Below are 19424 nucleotides of genomic sequence, written 5' to 3'. Positions count from 1 at the left end.
ACAGGCACAGATACTGGGAAGCACAGTTCACTGGGCCATGTCTGGAGAGCAGCTCTCACCTTTGATTAGGACACAGTTTTGAGGAGGACGCATCAGCCTGTTTTCGCTAAGGCTCCTCTTTGTGGAGATGCCATGAGAGGCAAATCTGCTTTTCTGGTGTAATTGGGAAGGTAGATTTAGCAGCTGGCCCAGTGGGCTATCAGCTAGATTGACATTGGGTAATAATATTCCTTTGCTCCCTCACAGTTTCACTAGAGTTTATTTTCTGCAGTTCGTTCGTTTATTTATTTAATTATATTTACTTATTCATTTTCAGGAAAGTCAGGAAAACCTCAATAACCTGGGTGCTGGTGAGTCTGTGCACATCAATGTTGATTTTCAACCTCCTCTTTGTGTCTGGAATTGAAAACCCCAATAAGAACTCAGAGACAAGTGGTAGTGTCAGCACTGTTGACAGTAATAATAATGAAATTCCCAGACAAGACATTGTCTTCAGCTCGAATCCCACGTGCACTGTGTTTGCTGCCTTGCTGCACTACTTTCTCTTGGGGACATTCATGTGGACTGGGCTCAGTGCTGCTCAACTCTATTTCCTGCTGATTAGGACCATGAAGCCTCTTCCGCCACGATTCATTCTTTTCATCTCTTTAATCGGATGGGGTAAGCATTTGCTTCTCCACTTACTCGGGAATTTAATTTTGTTGAAATCATTTAGTTTACACAAACACCTATTGAAGGCCTAGTAGCACAAGGCCTGGAGGGAGGGGAGATGGAAAGTCCAGCCGTCGTACCTCACACCCTATGCAGGAGGCTGATGTGATCCAGACAGCTCTTCTAGGTACACCACGAGCTGACTTCGAGATGTTAATTTCCTTTAACATCTCTGTTAACTTGATTTGAGATTTAGACCACAAACAATGTTCTAGCTAGTTTAAAAGAAATGTTTCAAGTAAATCAGAGTGACTTTTTAAGAAAAATAATTTTAAAAGTTTATTAGGTTCCAGCAAAAGAGAATTGTTTTAGTGATATCTAAATTTAAATTTATTCAAGTGAAAGAGGAATTAGCCCATTTAAGAATGGAAGTTGTGGTAGGACTTACAAAGAAATCAGAAATAGTATAGGATTGTTACTTAGAGCCAATGTTAAAAGAGAAGTGGAAACACAGAAAAATTGTGTCCACTGTTGACCTACATCTGTAGACCGTTTACTACCTTGTCTACAGTGGAAAGAATAATGCATCCTGAAAAGGATCGGATGTATAATTCATTCCTCTTCTTTTATAATTAATCCCAGTCTTGGGTAAATTATTAATTCTGTGCCTCTCTTTATCACATAGGAGTCCCAGCTGTAGTGGTGGCTTTGACAGTGGGAATTATTTTTTCTCAGTACAAGGATGATCCAGAATGGGAGTTACACTACCGGCAGGAGCAGATGTGAGTTTATATGTTTAAAAATGTCCGTTTCTTTGATATAAGTGTGTAACTATTCAGCGGTGTTGAGTCCAAGTGTCACCGTACATATGCATCTCACTGTATAATTGTCATATTATAAGCACTTTAAATTCTCGAAGAACACATTCTATTTTAAGTATGGTGACATGAACATTTCCTTCAATAAATCCTTTTGCAAAGCAAGTCATTACCTTCTAAATTTACAAATCTGAACTTTCTTATATTAAATTTGTCTTCCTCTATTAAGTCTGAAAATCACTGACACAATAGGTGTGATCCGTAGTCGTCTAGATGATCCTTCCTCATCTAGAAAATGGGAAGAACTGAGTAATACACGCTCTGGGTTACTCTGAGAGGTCCAGCAAGTGTGAAAACATTTCCTAATTGAAGAGCACTGTCTACGTGTATGAGCCAAGACCATGTGGATACGATTATAATGAACATTTCATGGTGCTTTATCTCACATAGCCGATTCTCCCTGGGACTCCAGCATGGACAACCAACGGTCAGAAACGGAAGTACCTGACAATGATGTTCGCTTTTCACGTGGGGAGGGACAGAGGAAAGCCGGGCTGCACTCTTTCCATGTATATCTGCTACCAAAGGGCAACTGCTCTTCAATTTACTTCCCATCTCAGTTTATAATCCCACCATTCTTAGCCCCAGATTCCACCTGAGGGCCCAAACCACCTCAAATCAAAACAAACCCTTGGAAAAGTGCCAGTGCATCCGAGGGAAGGCCATGGGGTCGGGGTGTTTGCTTGCTTCCAGGGCTGACCCTGACCAACTGCAGAATAGGAGGCTGCCTGCCGGCTGGATTTTAGGAGCAAATACTCCAGGCACTATTTTCTCTGTTTAAGTAGGGTTAAATTCCTTTAATGAGTTTTAAAATTTTGATTTCACAGTTGGTGATTGGGGTCAGATGCAAATATCTCATGGAGAGGTAATTCACTTCAAGTCGCGTTAAGTTCTTGCCCTAACCCAGGCACAGAGCTCGACCTACTGCTCTAAGAGCCTGCAGGAGAAGGAAACTGCTGTGTGTTTATTCACACGAGCTGTAAATGAGCGAGTGCAGTGTTGGGTGCTAGGGAAGACGGAGATGACTGAGAACAGCAGAGCCTGGGAGGAGAGGAAAGCTGTGTAACAGGAAGACCTGCCTCATCCTGGAGCCTTCTCCCCCTTCCACGCCACACACAGCCTTGGGGGCGCATTTCTTCAGGATACGTTTGGAAAGAGGAGGGATCATCTTTGGTTTTCCTGAGTTATCTTCCCAGCAGTGGTGCCTCTATATCCCACGTTTCCTCCACTGCTCCCAGCTCTGCCAGTTGTACCTGAAACCCCTGATCAGTTCCCCCGGCCCACTGCCCTCTCTGCAAGGACCCAGTTAAGGGGTGACTGCGGGGAGGCCACACTCCTCTTCTATGCTCTGTCCTCTGATTCTCTGTGCCGCCGTCATATAGGCTGTGTCAGACTTTCCTGAAGGGTTGCAGTAATCGTGGGAAATTACAGCGCATGAGGGGGAACATTTTTACATGTGTGCTGTATATGCTAAAGCTGTCTTCATGGTATGCTTCATGACAAAATCACCAAGGAGTTAAGCACTTCACCTGAGGTCCACCTATGATGCTCTCCAGACCTCAGGACATAGCTGTTTGTCAGATCAGCCTCCACCATGCGACTCTCCAATCTCAAGTCTAGAAATCCCACTCCATACCTACAAGGGTCAGTCTCATCATAGGAGCCATCCCTCTCTTTGGCTGTCTGTTTCTCGAAATCTGAGTTATTAAATTCAGAATAACAAAGGGAGAGGCTATCGTGAGAACACATCCAGCATGACTATCTCTGCAAGTAATGCACACATATACCACGCACACATATACCACACTGCACACACACACACCACACACATATATACCACACACACACCATACACACATATCCCACACACCACACACACACACACACACAGAGGTCTATCGTACAAATAGCAATTCTCAGAAATTGTATCATCTAAAGTTTAAACAACTCAAGACACACACAGATAAGGATAAATATTTATCTAATTGTTTCATAATTTGCAAGTCTGCCTTTATCCAGTAGAGTTAGATTGTTCATTTCCTTTCTCTGTTCTTCCTTCTCCTTTTAAACTGTTACTCCAGCTTATGCCTGGATAGGAAACGTGTCCATATTTTTCATTGAAAACATTTGATGGCCACTTGCTTAGCCACCAAAGAAGCTTCCAGAGATTTGAAATTATTCTCAGCAGGCTTTCACTAAATTCTTAGCCAAGCGCCCTCCTACTTCTTCTGTGTAGGGGATTTTGAGATGGAGGAGGGCAGGAGGGTTGTCCTCTAGTCACAGGTGAAAGCAAAGGGAAGCCAGAAGTCCTAAAGACAAACTTGCTCGCACTCACCATTTTATCTAAGGATGGGCCTTTCCTATCTGTCAAGGGGTTGGAGGCAATCTTTTTCATTTTTTAACTCATTGCAGAGACTTGAACATCATCCCAGTTTCCTTCTAGTCATTCACGTTAGAAATATTATTTCTAGGGGCCAGCTCCATGGCCGAGTGGTTAAGTTCGTGCTCTGCTGTGGTGGCCCAGGGTTCGGATCCTGGGCACGGACATGGCACCGCTCGTCAGGCCACATTGAGGTGGTGTCCCACATCCCACAACTAGAAGGGTCTGCAACTAAGATATACAACTATGTACGGGGGGGTTTGAGGAGATAAAGCAGAGAGAAAAAAAAGAAATATTATTTCTAATAATTTAAATCCTAACAACATTCCAAAGCAAAACAATTTTGACGCATAACAATGGTGTTCTACCTGCAGGGAAAGAAACATACATTCATTGAATGCCATAGATGTGCCAGGGCTTCTCACGTTATTTTATTAATACGCAAATGCCTACCTGACCTCTCCCCTTGACTATCTAATAGAACATCTCCTGGTCTTCCCTCCTAAACCTGCTCTTGTCATCATCTTCCCCACCTCAGTGGAAGATAATTCCATCCTTCCAGCTACTCAAGCCAAAGACTTTGGAGTCACCCTTAATTCTTCTACTTCTCACATCCGACCTAGCAATAAATCCTTTTGTTTTACTTTTAAATATACCACGAATCAGACTGTTTCTTAACACCTCCTCCCCTGGTCCAAGCCCCAGATTATGGCGATAGAATCCCAGCTGATTTCCTGCTTTTGCCTCTGCTCTTGCTTATCACTGCATCGAGCTAGAGTGAGACTTTTAACACTCAAGACAGATCATGTCAGGTTTCTCCTCGCCGGCTGAGAGCACATACAATCACCTATAAAGCCCCGATATAATTTGCCTCTTTTCACTGATCTCATCTCCTTACTCGGTTCTAGCCACACTGCCGTCTTTGCTGTTCCCTAAGCTCTCAACTCAGGGCCTTTGCACTTGCTGTTCCCTCTGTCTGGAACACTCTTCCCCTTCATGTCCTTCACATATTTGCTCAAATATCACTTTTTTCCATGAGGCTCTTCTTGACCACTCTGTTTAAAATGAAACTGCCCCATGCGTACACACACACGTACACACACCCAGGTACATATACATTTCATCACGATACCTGCCCTCATTACCTGCTTCATTTCTCTCCACAGCACTTGTCACCACCTGACATACAGTATATTTCATTTATTTGTTAGTTTTCTCCGTGTCTCTGCACTAGAATGAATTCACTAAAGAAGAGATTTTTGTTTTGCTGTTCACTGCTAGTATCTTGGTATCTAGGATAGCGTCTGGCACATAGCGTGTACTCTGTAATACTTATTAACCAAGTGAATTAATTCTTACAACAATGCCAGGAGTTGAATACTACATCTCACAGATGAAAAAAACACCACGAAAGCCACCACTACCAAGAGCAAACACAACCCCGCAAAACGGATGCAAAGAGGCTGAACAACTATCCAAATACTTTTTAAAATTCCCATTAATAAGAGACTGTTTAAATAATTTATGGTATAACAAAATACTGGAATAATATGCAGCTGTAAAAAATACTGAAGACAATCTTTATATTCTGATATGGAATGATCTCCACAATATGTTGTTGAGTAAGGTATAGACATATCATATGTTATCACTCGTTTAAAAATCAGGAAAAAACCCTACATTCACTGGTGTATGCATAGCCTAATCTGGAAGAATACACAAGAGACACGATTACCATTGGAGACAGGAATGAGATGACTAGGGGTAGTTGTATGAGGGATCTTTTCTCTCCACGATGATTTGTACCTTGTAAAATTTGAGCCATCTGGATGTGTTACATAAAATAAAATATTAAACTATTTTTACATATTTTAAATACATAAATACATAAAATACAACATTAAAATAAAATAAATAAAATATCAAAAATAAAACAATCACTTGCTTAAAGTCAGGCACCTAGTAAGTGACAGTGACATTTAAATTCAGGACTGCCTGACTCAGAAACTGTGTTCTTTCCACTAGCCTACAATGCCCCATAGAGGAATATGGCAGAACCAATACATTCCATTTTTCTACTGGGTTGAATTCTTGAAAGTCGTCTCAAATATATAGAATGCAAAGGGATACTGACTTTTAGCAGGTCCTTCACTCGAGTGAATGTCAGTAATGTTAATGGCGTAGAGCACTAGTATCACGCCTTTCTTAGTCTGCTGAAATCATTTCTTTCCTCTCCATAGCTGCTGGCTAGCAGTCCCAGAAAGCACTGGTTTGCTAGCAAGTCCATTGCTGTGGGCGTTCATTGTACCTGTGACCGTTATCCTCATCAGCAACATTGTTATATTTGTTATCATTGTGGTCAAAGTGCTGTGGAAGAACAACCAGAATCTGACAAGGTGAGATGCCCAGCGACTGGGGGCCGCCAGGCGGGACTTGTCTAATGCGTCAGACCGCACTGTAGTGCGTCCGCAGCTCCTAGAAGAGTGCTCAGGCTCCGGGATGGTGGCAAGGATACGTGGTTTGCAGGACAGATTTTCTCTCAAACTTTGTCTCAGAAGGCGGATCTTCTCTTCCTCCAACACCAACGCTACACTGTGGGTCTCCTGCATTACATAGCACACGTTTGTGCTCTATGAGAGCAGCTGAAAACTAAACCCAAAAACTTCAAGAAAAAAAATGTTTCCTCCCAATCCCAAATACTGAAGAAACCAGATTTGAATAATTAGGGAAATGAGACGGCTGTGAGGAGATGCTGGTGACTGTATTTTCATTTTAGAAACTAGTAGCTTTCAATTTTTTTAATTAGCTGCAAAAGTATAAAAATTGAGAGATTTCACTTAAAAATTGTATTTTCTCCTGAAAAAAGTCGGATTGTCTGGCAACACTGAGCCCACATTCCTTACAGATGGGGTGTGTGCTGTCTGGTTCATCAGTTCCAATGTGGACTACTCCTCTCCTTTCCATAACTTTTCTGACCCCAACAAGCATTGTCATTGTCATCCCTGGTACACAGAGAGAGCTCTCAGTTGGAGAGACAAAGAAAGAAACTATTAAACATACACACACACATGCACACACCCCCCATCTCCCACAGCACAGATTGTCTAGAATACAGTGTTAAGGAAGCTATGAGTTCAGGGTTAGTTCTAGAAGGTTCTGCTTAACCCAAGTAGATTTACTATCAGCACATCTATGAGCTTTCTTGGTCGCCAAATGGATCCTTTGGGTATGAACAGATGAGAGAAAACAACCATCCTTAGTTAGTGGGAATATAACCTTAAATACGTACTTTACTGATTAAGAGTAAGTACTATCTTTCCTATATGAATGATAGTCCATATTGAAGGGAAATATGTGGAAAAGACTATCACCGATAATCATTCAAACCTATGTTTTATTAGCAACACAGAAAAACCTTGGCGAAATCTTCTTAGCCTAGTTGCAAATTAGGTTATATTTCCTTTACACAAAACAGTATCATTTTGGCCACAGACATTAGACAAATTTGTATTTCTAAGTTTTTGTTGATAGTTCATGGTTCTGAAATTGGCTGTTACAGTGAAGAATAGGTTATAATTTAGTTGTTTAACAAATTATCTTCCATGTATCAGTTAGCTTTTGCTACATAAGAAATCATCCCCAAATTTAAAGGATTAGAATGACAAATATTCATTATTGGTCATATGTTTGAGTGTTGGTCTGGTGGTTGTTCTGATCTTGGCTGGCTTGAACGCAAATGGATAACCTAGGATGACTCACTTTCATGCCCGGTGGTTGGTGGTTGGTGGTTGGTTAGTCTTGAGTGGGAGCTGCTGAGTTGGGAAAGCTCATCTCTGCTCCATCTGATCTCTCACCTGGCCATTAGACTAGTCCAGGCTTCTTAACATAGTGGTTTCAGGGTTCCAAGGAGCAATAAGAGAAGGCAAGCTCTAATGAGCGAAATGCTTTCAAGCCTGTTTGTAGAGCAATTGCTGATGTTCCATTGGTCAAAGTAAGCCATGTGGCCAAGCCCAGATTCCAGGGATATGGACTTAGCATGAGAGGGAAGAAGCTAACTCTGCGCTTTCATAACTTTTCATTCTCATATCAACCTATGACGTGAGAAGGTCCCAGATGCCCCCAAAAAGAAATTTCTCAATGGCTGATCCAGTAGTAATAATCACTAGAATAAAATTTCGTTCAAAGAAAAAGTCAATTGTTTGTGAAATTTGCCTGCAATAGTATTTAAAGGACTGTTTATGCCTGAGCTTTTAAGCACATATCACTACATTTCTTAATAAAGCTTGCTAAATCAGATTTTATTCAGCGACATACGTCTAGCATTGTTTTTCCGCCTGAAGCATAATATCGTTAAATGAACAGCATATATGGCAGCTAAATACGTATTCTCAAGGGAAGGGTAACATTGATCCTAACATATAAGAACCTGAATGAACTCTATTTTCTTTCTTGCTTCCTCTCACCTAGCACGAAAAAGTCTTCATCCCTAAAGAAGATTCTGAGCACATTATCTATTGCAGTTGTTTTGGGAATTACCTGGATTCTGTCATACCTCATGCTAATTGAAGATGATGACATCAGGATCATCTTCAGCTACATATTCTGCCTTTTCAACACTACTCAGGTATGGTGTGCATTCGTCTGAAAGGAGCAGATCATGCAGGGGTGGCAATGATACCACCCTGGATCAAAGTCTTCACCCTTTAAAACTCCCTGAAGGTCATTGCTTAGTTACCTTCAGGAGACTCTGTTGTTAATACACTTTGAGGGAAGAGGAAGGAAAACTCTTTACCACTTACCGACTAAGTCCTTTCCTGGACTGGAGTTCATAGAATATAACTGCAATAGAGTCAGGCCACGTTCGTCCCTCTTCTCTGAGCAGAAAAGATTTTGTCAAGCAACTGGCTTTGGAAGCAGCTCCTTTCCTTCTCCCCCATGCAACAGGGTCGTGGCAGCTCCTCCCCATGGCCAGTGTGAGCAATGCTGCAGTATTGCTGGAACAGGGACCCCTGCCAGGGGGGCTGACATTTTTCTTTCTTTTTTCAAAATTTTATAAGATTATTTATATTATCTTTTTAAAAAAACTTCATTGAGGAATAGTTGACAAATAGAATTGTATAAAGTGTGCAGTGTGATGATTTGATAGACACATACATTGTGGAATGATTACCAAGATCAGAATAACTAACACATCCATCACCTCACGTAGTTAACTTTATTTTGTGGTGAGAACACTTAATAGCAGTTTTCAAGTATATGATACCATATTATTAACTACAGTTGCCATGCGTTCCATTAGACCCTCAACTTATTCTTCATATAACAGAAAATTTGTACCCTTCGACCTACGTTATCCCATTTACCTCTCCCCCAGCCCCTGGCAACCACCATTCTATTCTCTATTTCTATGAAATTGAATTTTTTCCCCTAAGATTTCACATATAAGTGATACCATATGGTATTTATCTTTCTCTGTCTGGCTTATGTCACTTAGCATAATGCCCTCCAGGTTCATCCATTTTGTCGCAAATCACAGGGTTTGCTTCTTCTTTATGGCTGAATAATATTTGTGTGTGTGTGTGTGTGTGTACACACCACATATTTTTCTTTTTTCATTTGTCTGTCGAAGGACATTTAGCTTGTTTCTGTATCTTGGTTATTGTGAATAATGCTGCAATGAACAGGGATGTGTAGATATCTCTTTGAGATACTGATTTCAATTCCTACAGATATACACCCAGGAGTGGGATTGATGGATTGTATGGTAGTTCAATTTTTAAGTGTTTGAGAAACCACGATTCTGTTTTCCATAATGACTGTGCCAATTTCCAGTCTCACCAGTGGTATATAAGGGTTCCCTTTTCTCCACATCCTCACCAATATTTTTTATCTCCTTTTTTCTCAATTATTTTATTAAGGGGATAATAGTTTATAACATTGCGTAATTTCAGGTATACATTATTATCAGTTTCTGTATAGACTGCATTGTGCTCATGACTAATAGTCTAATTTTTATCTGTCACCATATATATGTGCCCTTGTACTCCTTTTGCCCACCCCTCAACCCCCTTCCCCTCTGGTAACAACTAATCTGTTTTCTTTATCCATGTGTTTATCTTCTACATATGAGTGAAATCATGCATCGTCTTTCTCTGTCTGGCTTGTTTCACTTAACATAATACGCTCAAGGTTTATCCATAGTGTTGCAAATGGCACGATTTTGTCATTTTTATGGCTGAGTAGTATTCCAGTGTGTGTGTGTGTGTGTGTGTGTGTGTACATATATACACACCACATCTTCTTTATCCACTCATCAGTTGATGGGCACTTGGACTGCTTCCATGTCTTCTTTTTATCTCTTTTTGATAATAGCCATCCTAACAGGTGTGAGGTGATATCTCACACCTGTTATTGTGGTTTTGATTTGCATTTCCCAGATGATTAATGATGTTGAGCACCTTTTCATGTATGTATTGGCCATTTGTATGTCTTCTTTTGAAAAATGTCCACTGAGGTTCTTTACCCATTTTTTTGTTGGATTATTTGATTTTTTGTTATGGAGTTGTATGAGTTCCTGATATATTTTGGATATTAACTCCTTATCAGATATATGGCTTGTGCATATTTTCTCTCATTCTGTAGGTTGCCTTTTCAATTTATTGTTTCCTTTGCTATGCAGGAGCTCTTTAGTTTGACGTAGTTCTGTTTGTTTATTTTGTCTTTTGCCTGTGCTTTTGGTGTCTTATCCAAGAAACCATTGCCAACACCAATGTCAAGGATCTTTTTCCTTATGTTTTCTTCTGGGAGTTTTATGGTTTCAGGTCTTACTCTTTGATTCATTTCAAGTTAATTTTGTGAGAGGTGTAAGACAGGGGTCCAGTTTCAATCTTTTGCATGTGGATATACAGTTAGTTTTCCCAAAAACATTTACTGAAGAGACTGTCTTTCCCCATTGTGTGTTCTTGCTGCCCTTGTCAAAATTAGTTGACAGTATATACATGGGTTTATGTCTGGGCTCTCTATTCTGTTCCACTTGTCTATGTGCCTGTTTTTATGCCAGTACCATACTGTTTGGATTACATACTTTATCTTGAAATCAGGAAGTGTAATGTCTCCAGCTTTGTTCTTTCTTAGGATTGGCTATTCAGGGTCTTTTGTAGTTCCATACAAATTTTAGGATAGTTTTTCCTATATCTGTGAAAAATGCCATTGGAGTTTTGATAGAGATTGCACTGAGTCTCTAGATTGCTTTGAGTAGTATGGACATTTTCACAATATTAATTTTTCCAATATAAGAGCATGAGATATCTATTTACTTGTGTCTTCTTCAATCTCTTTCATCAATGTTATATAGTTTTCAGTGTACAAGTTCTTCACCTCCTTGGTTAAATTTATTTCTAAGTTTTTATTGTTTTTGATGCTATTGTAAATGGGATTGATTTCTTAATGTCTCTTTCAGATAGTTTGTAGTTAGTGTACAGAAATGGAACTGATTTCTGTATTTTCTTTTTATCCTGCAACTTTCCTGAATTCATTTATTAGTTCTGTTTTTTTGGTGGCATCTTTTAGGCTTTCTATATATAAGATCACATCATCTGCAAACAGAGATAATTTGACTTCTTTCTTTTTGATTTGGATGCCCTTATTTATTTTTCTTGCCTAATTGCTCTGGCTAGGACTCACAGTACTATGTTAAAATAGAAGTGGCAAGAGTGTGCACCTTTGTCTTGTTCTTGTTTTAGAGGAAAGGCTTTTAACTTTTCACCATTGAGTCTAATAACAGTTGTGGGTTTGTCATATGTGGTCTTTGTTGTGTTGAGAAATATGCCTTCTATGCATAATTTGTTGAGAGTTTTTCTCACGAACAGATGTTGCGTTTTGTCAAATGCTTTTCCTACATCTATTGAAATGATCATGATTTTTACCCTTCTTTCTGTTAATGTGGTGATTCACATTTATTGATTTGCATATGCTGAACCATTCTTGCTCCCAGGGATGAATCCCACTGGATCATGGTGTATGATCCTTTTAGTGTATTGTTGAATTCAGTTCGCTAATATTTTGTTGAGGATTTTTGCATCTATGTTCATCAGGGATATCGGCCTGCAATTTTCTTTTCTTGTGGTGTCTTTGTCTGGCTTCAGTAAATGTTATTCTCCTAAAATGAATTTGGAAGCTTTCCTTCCTTTTCAGTTTTTTGGAAGAGTTTGAGAAGGATTGGTCTCTCTTTTACTACTGTCGTGAGATGCTGTGCTAGCCCAGCAGGTCAGTGGTTACAAGGTGAGCACAGCAAGTCGGTGGTCAGTAGGTCAGTGGTCATGAGATGAGTTAAAGCAGGTTGGTATTTAATCCTTAGTTTCTGGGAAGAAATGCTTATCCTTAAAGAAATTCTGATATAGGGGAGGCAACATCCCTATCTTTAAGGGCATCATTCTTGGCTTTGGGACATTGTAAATGTTTAAAGCAGATGTACAATGCATGCTCAACAAACCACATCAGAGCTTTCTGGAAAAACAAGGTCAGGCCAAATTAGTTTTAAACCAAATGGCTTCCTCATATATTCCAACATACATTGTTGTTTTTTGTTTATTCATCATCACAAAGGATATTAATAAAGAATTAACAGGGGCCTCTTAGATGCTATAATACACTTTACAATATCTTTTCATTACAGTTACAAGTAAAAGGCAGTGTAGCATATTGGATAAAGGAGTTTTGGAGCCAAACGTATGAGTTCAACTCCAGACTCTACTGATTGCTGGTTGGATAATCTTAGGCAAGTTACTTGGTTTATCTGAGCTATAGTTTCCTCATCTGTTACTCTTATTCTATAGGGTTGATGTTAGGATAAATGAGAAGGATTAGAGTCAGCCCCAGTGGCCTAGTGGTTAAGTTTGGCATGCTCTGCTTCAGCAGCCAGGGTTTAGTTCCTGGGCGCAGAGCCACACCACTCATCTGTCAGTGGCTGTGCTGCAGTGGTGGCTCACATAAAAAGAAAAAAGGAATATTGGCAACTGATGTTAGCTCAGGGTGAATCTTCCTCAGCAAAAAAATAAAATCAAAATAAATGAGAAGGATTAAATGATGGAGATTAAATGAAAAACAAGTACCTGATTTCAATAAGTTGTATTTTTTTATGTTAAAAATGTATAGAAAATAGTACACAGTCTTTTGTGTGTTGATTCCTCATGCACATCTGGTCTTCCTATGTAAAGTACAGAAAAGCAATGAATAGGAGTTCTTAAAAAAATTTTTTTGTCTTTAAATGCACTAAATTTCTAATTTTGTTACTAAAACTCCAAGAAATGTAGAATCATAGGATGTTAGAACTGGAAGAAGAATTAGGTAACCCATAGTCAATCTGCCCCTTTAGAAAATTGAAGATAAGAGATGTTAGGAGAAGAGCAAAGTTACTGTGGTATACTAAAAAATAAATATCTGGTCTTTGTCCTCAGTTCCTGGTACATAACTCCTAAAATCCTTGGAATCTCTGGAGTGATAGGAGTGTCTTTTGTATGCTAATGAATGACTGGTGGCTGGGACCCCCAGATAGCTTCAGGAGGGAGGCTGGTAGCCAGGAACACAAAGCCTTGTTTAGAAGTTTGGAACTTCCAGTCCCACCTCCAATCTCCAGGAAGGGGAGAAGGGCTGAAGATTGAGTCAATCATCAATGGCACTGATTTTGTCAATCATGCCTATGTAATGAAACCTCCACAAAAACCCCTAAATGAAGGAGTTTGCAGAGTTTGCAGGTTGGTGAACACATGGGGGTGCTGGGAGAGTGACACACCTGGAGAGGGCATGGAAGCTCCATCCTCTTCCCCATACCTTGCCCTCTGACCTCTTCCATTTGGCTGTTCCTGAGTTGTATCCTTTACAACAAATTGATGGTAGTGAGTAAAGCTATTTCTTGAGTTCTGTGGGTTGTAGGAAATTATCACACCTGAAGAGAGAGGCAGGTTGTGGGAGCCCCTAACAGTGTAGCCAGGTGGGACAGAAATGTGGATCACTTGGGGACCCAATACTTGTGACTGCCATCTGAAGTGAGGGTAACCACTCTGGGTAGTTAGTGTCCGAATTGAATTGAATGGTAGGACATCCAGTTCGTGTCAGAATTGGTTGGTGTCAGGAGGGAAAAAAGCTTCTCAGTTACACAACCGACATGTGACACACCAGGACCTGAACTCAGGTCTTCTAACTCTGCTACTTACCTGTATTACTTCATACACGAGATGAATGTTGCCTCAACCGTCTTAGACAAAAAAGTGGGCAGCAGCTGCTGACTCGTAAACTCACACTGGGGAGTTGTGCATGATGAGAAGAGTGGGTGGCCCTTCTCTGAAATACAATCTCTTCCCTGATTCTCTGAGATCTCAACACTTACCTAACATTAAGCTTTCATTCTATCTCCCAGGGATTGCAAATTTTTATCGTCTACACTGTCAGAACAAAAATCTTCCAGAGCGAAGCTTCCAAAGTGTTGAAGTCGCTGTCATCGTCCACTGGGACAGTGAAGTCTCTGCCACCAATGATCCCACTGAGGCTGCGTGTCAGGATGTATAACATGCTCAGGTCATTGCCAGCCCTAAATGAGCGCTTTAGGCTGCTGGAGCCATCTCTAGTTAACAATGAAACGACACTCTCTGAAAGTGACCAAGAAAACCCAAGCATCTAGACCGTAAAACTGTTACCCTTTGTGGTCCTCTTTTATTCAACGCATGTGAGTTTTGTGTTTTCTATTTCCTTCCTTTATTACCGAGGCTTCCCAGAAATTCTCCCTCAATATATTTTGCTCAAGGTTAAGAATCAGGTAAGACTTGTTGTTTATTATCATCAGGGATAATGGATTTGGTAATTTTTCTATTATTCAATAGATTCTTACCCAAATGAGGTGAAGAATTCCACCCAGCATTCAAGATAACTCAAGATTATCATTGCTCCTTATATCATAAAGTCTATGTGACAAACTTTAATAAAAATGTAGAACCTAAACCAATTCTTTTACTAAAAAGGACATGAAGAGAAAAATTTACCTTCCAGAACAAAATGAACACTGTGAGGAATTGCTTGTATGTATCATACTTTTGCTCTCTGAATATTTTAAATTTGTATGTGCTCATGGTTTTATTTCCAACTAAGAATTTTGCAGCAATTTAACCTGGAAAGGGATATTTTTTTCTGTTAAAAAAAAATAAAAGCAGGTTTTGTGACCAGAGGAATTGGCTGTATGGGAAATGGGCAGTGAGACGTAGAAAGATCAGCTGGCTGGTTACTAAACCCTCTGATTATTTCTTTACAGTTCTTGATACATCTGTCCTTTTATTGATGAAATGACACTGAGACTCAAAAAATGAAAAGTTTGTCACAATCACCCCTTGTGGCTTTTAAAAGATCTAAGCGCTCACGGAATTTCAAACACTTGAATGATGAATGGCTTCCTAAATAAAAAATGACCTTCACTGGGGTGGGGAGCACTCCCACTGGACTGAGGAGGCAAAGCCTTTGAATTGCAGTGTCTGTTTTGTCATGAATTAGGCAGCTGCCGTGAGTGCCCTGAACTAAGGGACTAACAAATGTCACGTGAGCTGTGGCAGAGGCTCCTCACCACACCCTCAAGAACATGTGCTTTTTTGAAGAAAGCTTGTAAACGACTGTTGGATTCCTAGGCAAGCCAAGAGCCTATTTCATCTGCAGTGTACTTGAGACCTTACAGGATAACGGAAAAAAGTAAAGGGGAGATCAAGAAGAAAGGCAGCCCTCAGAGGTCAGTGTTTTCAGTGTGCTATAGTGCTCTTCCTGGATAGGGGCTGGACACTGGGAGAATTACAAGATGTGCTGTCTACTCTATGTCCTCAAATTTACATTCAGGTGAAAATAAACCTTAAGTAAGGGCCACCTTAAACGTGGAAAAAAAAGTCACCAAAGAGCCACATTCAGCCTGAGGGTGGAGTACACGTGTTCCTTGGGAATGTTAGTTTTCTTTGCACTTTTTTCAGCACTCTTGGGGGTATAGCAACTAAAATTCCACAGAATGTTCCTGGAATGGCTGTACCCTCAACGTGCAGCTCCATGTGTGTGTCACGGAGGCCACATCAGGCGGGCATTGATGTTCCCCTACCTACCCCAAAATGCTGCCACTCAGAAAGAGTACTATTGATTTAAGCCTTTACCTCCTGCACTCGTCGGGAATTTGTTAGTTTAATGTTAGAGAGCCAACTCAAATTAGGTCAAAGGTCAAAGAGAATTTAATGACTCAATTAATTGTAAAGTCCAAAGGCCAGTGGGTTTTAGGTAGGGTGACTGCATGTTCTGGTTGCCTGGGCCAGTCCTAATTTGTGCTGCTGTCCTGACTTCAGTATTACTAGCAGCCTCTTTTACTCTCAAAAGTGTCCTGGTTTGGGACACAAAATATATGATAATGCTGACTTTAAGTCTAGAGTTCAAATGCAAGTAGTTCAAAGAATGTGTCAAGATTCTTTTTCTCTCCCCGTTTCCTGGCTCTTTGTGCTTCTGTGTTGGCTTCATTCTCAAATTGGGATCACATGGCTGGAAACTGGCCATTGGCTTCCCCTTCCTCCTGCCCTGCAACCTCCCATCGGTGTGTCCCATTGGCTGCAGCAAGCCAGAGCCAGTTGAGCAGGAACCTGGGGGGCTCGGTCCCCTGTGATAAAGAGCAGAGCAGGGGCAGGGAGAGTAAAGGACCAAGGGCCTGGCACACTCTGCTTGGTCATGTGCCCACAGGCACTGTGTTCAGAGAATATTGGTCCAGCCTGGATCACATACTTACCGTGAAGTGGAGGGATGGGGGCAACCTGATGGACAGGATGTCCTGGACAGTTACACTAAGGATGGGAAGCTGGCAGCAAAACGTTAAGGTGCTTCCACTACATCTCCTGACATAATACAAATACCTTCCTGGAAAAAGAACCACTTTAAGGCCCATCTATCATTTCTCTTACTCTGAGGAAGCCTATTAGATGCTTGTCTGCAGAGGGTTTGAATGGGGTGAGTAAGAAGAGCAAGAAATTATTTGGCACCTTGGAAGTTGAGGAGCAAGGATGGGGACTAGGAGTAGAAGGGTGACTTACTTAAAAAGAAAATTGCAGGACAAGGAGAATCAGAGTACTGCAGAGCTGGGTTTCCCGATGTTGTGTGGGACTACCTTTCTGTGCTTCTGATTTATTTTGTGTGTTGTTTCCTACAGCCTTGTTGGTTGTGGCAGCACATGTAGTGTCCTTGGGCAATTTGGATTTCCTTTCCTGGGTCTTAACTGACAGGTCAGAGCTCCCTGTTTATTGTCAGAGTCTGGACTGCTTTTTCTCCTATTCTTCCCATTTTGAAGTTTATCTTGCCTCTTTTTTTCTGTTGCCAACAAGGGGAGATCATTCTCAAGCTCACTGCTGTCAGTTTGTCTTTGCCTCTTTCAGAAGAGCTTGGCATTCTTTGCAAACATTTGGGAAACCTGAGCCAAAAGTGCCAGATGAGTCATCCCAGCCTGTCAACCCCTGGAGCTCTCTGGTTCTGTGGAAACCCCTTAATGGGATGCTGGGACCTGCAGTACCTAGCTCCTCAGGTGATGTCCAAGACAGAGCCATGGGATTTGGTGCACTCTGGGGACGAGGTGGGGAGGGGAGCAAGGAGCCTAAGAGGAAACTGCCTTCTATTCCTATTGACAGTTTTAAAACACTGTGCTAACTGTGTTATAACAACTTTAGAAGATATTCACCAAATATAATTTTTAAAAAAGCAAAACTATAATTCTCTAACCTATCAATAGTCTGTTTACCCATGTTCCTTTACGCTCTTTGTTTGACTACATAAGAATTTAAATAACTGTAATTATCGTAAATGAAATTTTATTCTGATTTTCACCTGCAATTACCCATTTATGCAGTGCTTATAATAATTAATGATTGCATAACATAGCATAAGATACTAAGTTGTTCTATTATTGGATATCTGTATCATTTCAATTTTAATATTGTAGTGACACAAGATAAATAAACTGGTACATATATATTTCCTTTATTCCTAATTATTTCCCTAAGATAAACTCTCAGGATTAGGATAAAATGTGTCAAAAGGTATAGACATTTGTTTAGCTTCCTTGTATATATTACTATATTCTTTGAAGATGTTGCTCTAATTTAAAACGTTACCGCCATTATACCATAAACATTTTTTATATACTTGTTTACTTTGGTATCTTATTTCTCAGTTATTTGTATGCGTTGTCCATTTACCAATTGAGCTATTGTTATTTTTTTCTCATAAATTTGTATGAGTTCTTTTCTATTATAGTTATTAGCCCTTTAATTATTGCATTTGTTGAAAATATTTTCCCCTGGTTTATTTTTTTCCCTCTCTTTAATATAATCAAATGCTCACTCTGCATTTGATTCAAAATATCCAAAAGATGTATAGAGCATTTAGCATTTTTTTGAGTTTATATATCCTTATACAGGCAGAGTATTTTTCATTTTGTGTTAAGGAATATGTTAGGTATTATATAGAAACTTCTAAAATGAAGAACAGGGGCATAAATATGCCAAGTGAGGCCAAATAAATCATGTACCACAGACACAGGACATCGCTAACCCTTCATTATATCCCACAGCAGTTGGGTGGGGTTCCATGTCAAAGTTATTTTTTCCTCTCAAATATGTTTCTGTCTCTTTGTGTTCATCCGCCTTTTCTTAAAAATAAAACACTAAACCTTGGAGAAGAGAGAAGTTTTATTAGCAACTACCTATTAATACACACAAAAAACCCAGAGATTCAAAGTAGTGTTACATAAGCATCATGTATCTTACTTTATTTACATATAGGTAACCTATTAAAATGTGTATTTGCAAAAAGTATATACAAGTTGCTAAAAAACTAAGTAAGGAAATCAGGAGGAAGGGAAAATAATCCTAGGAGCAAAAAGTAAGAAACCAGGGATGAGATTAGTACCCAAGAAGCACGTCATATGGTCTTGCATTGTTGCTAGGAGTGGGCTGCAGACCAGACCGTGAGCTTCCCCACACCCAATATAAATCGGGAGGCATGATCACATGAGTCACATATCTCTTAACAATTAAACAAACAAACAAACAAACAAACATTTCTTGGGAAAAACACAGTTATTCCATCACTACTTGAAATTGGCATTGATAGTTTTCTTGAAGATTTCCTCCTGGGTATATTACCAAATGAGAAGGCAACTATTCGGATCAACAGAAAGGCAATGGCACTTGGAAACACAACCTGTTCACATCCGTGCCTGCTGGTTTGCTGCATGCACACAGCAAACAGTCCTGTGTAAAGTTCGGTGCGACCACAAAGTCACACAGTACTGTGTATACACAGAGACACACATGTAATGCACCACAGGAAACTTCAGGGTCACAAGTGCATCACTCAAGACTATTTTAAAAAAATATTAAAGTGGTTTTCCTTAATTTTGGCTATTGGTGTTAGTTTTCTGTTTTGTCTGCTTTGGTAGGGGGCTTGCTTTTGTTTTTTCCTTTTAA

At 40.1% G+C, this 19424-nt stretch overlaps 1 protein-coding gene across 1 annotated transcript in view; it reads left to right on the top strand.

Annotated features, from left to right (window-relative positions):
* Positions 1-17912, top strand: part of ADGRG7 (adhesion G protein-coupled receptor G7) — a 58440-nt gene extending 40528 nt beyond the window's left edge. The window contains exons 12-16 of the mRNA XM_070582882.1: positions 317-660; positions 1337-1433; positions 6150-6305; positions 8377-8533; positions 14324-17912. Of these exons, the coding sequence (XP_070438983.1) occupies positions 317-660; positions 1337-1433; positions 6150-6305; positions 8377-8533; positions 14324-14584 (1015 nt within the window). The 3' untranslated portion in view covers positions 14585-17912. The remainder of the gene's footprint in view (positions 1-316; positions 661-1336; positions 1434-6149; positions 6306-8376; positions 8534-14323) is intronic.
* The last annotated feature ends 1512 nt before the right edge of the window (positions 17913-19424 follow it).

Source organism: Equus przewalskii, chromosome 18 (genome assembly GCF_037783145.1).
Source record: "Equus przewalskii isolate Varuska chromosome 18, EquPr2, whole genome shotgun sequence".
Classification (NCBI taxonomy): Eukaryota; Metazoa; Chordata; class Mammalia; order Perissodactyla; family Equidae; genus Equus; species Equus przewalskii.
Note: the sequence above shows the minus strand (reverse complement) of the source record. Positions and strands in the feature narration are given on the sequence as shown.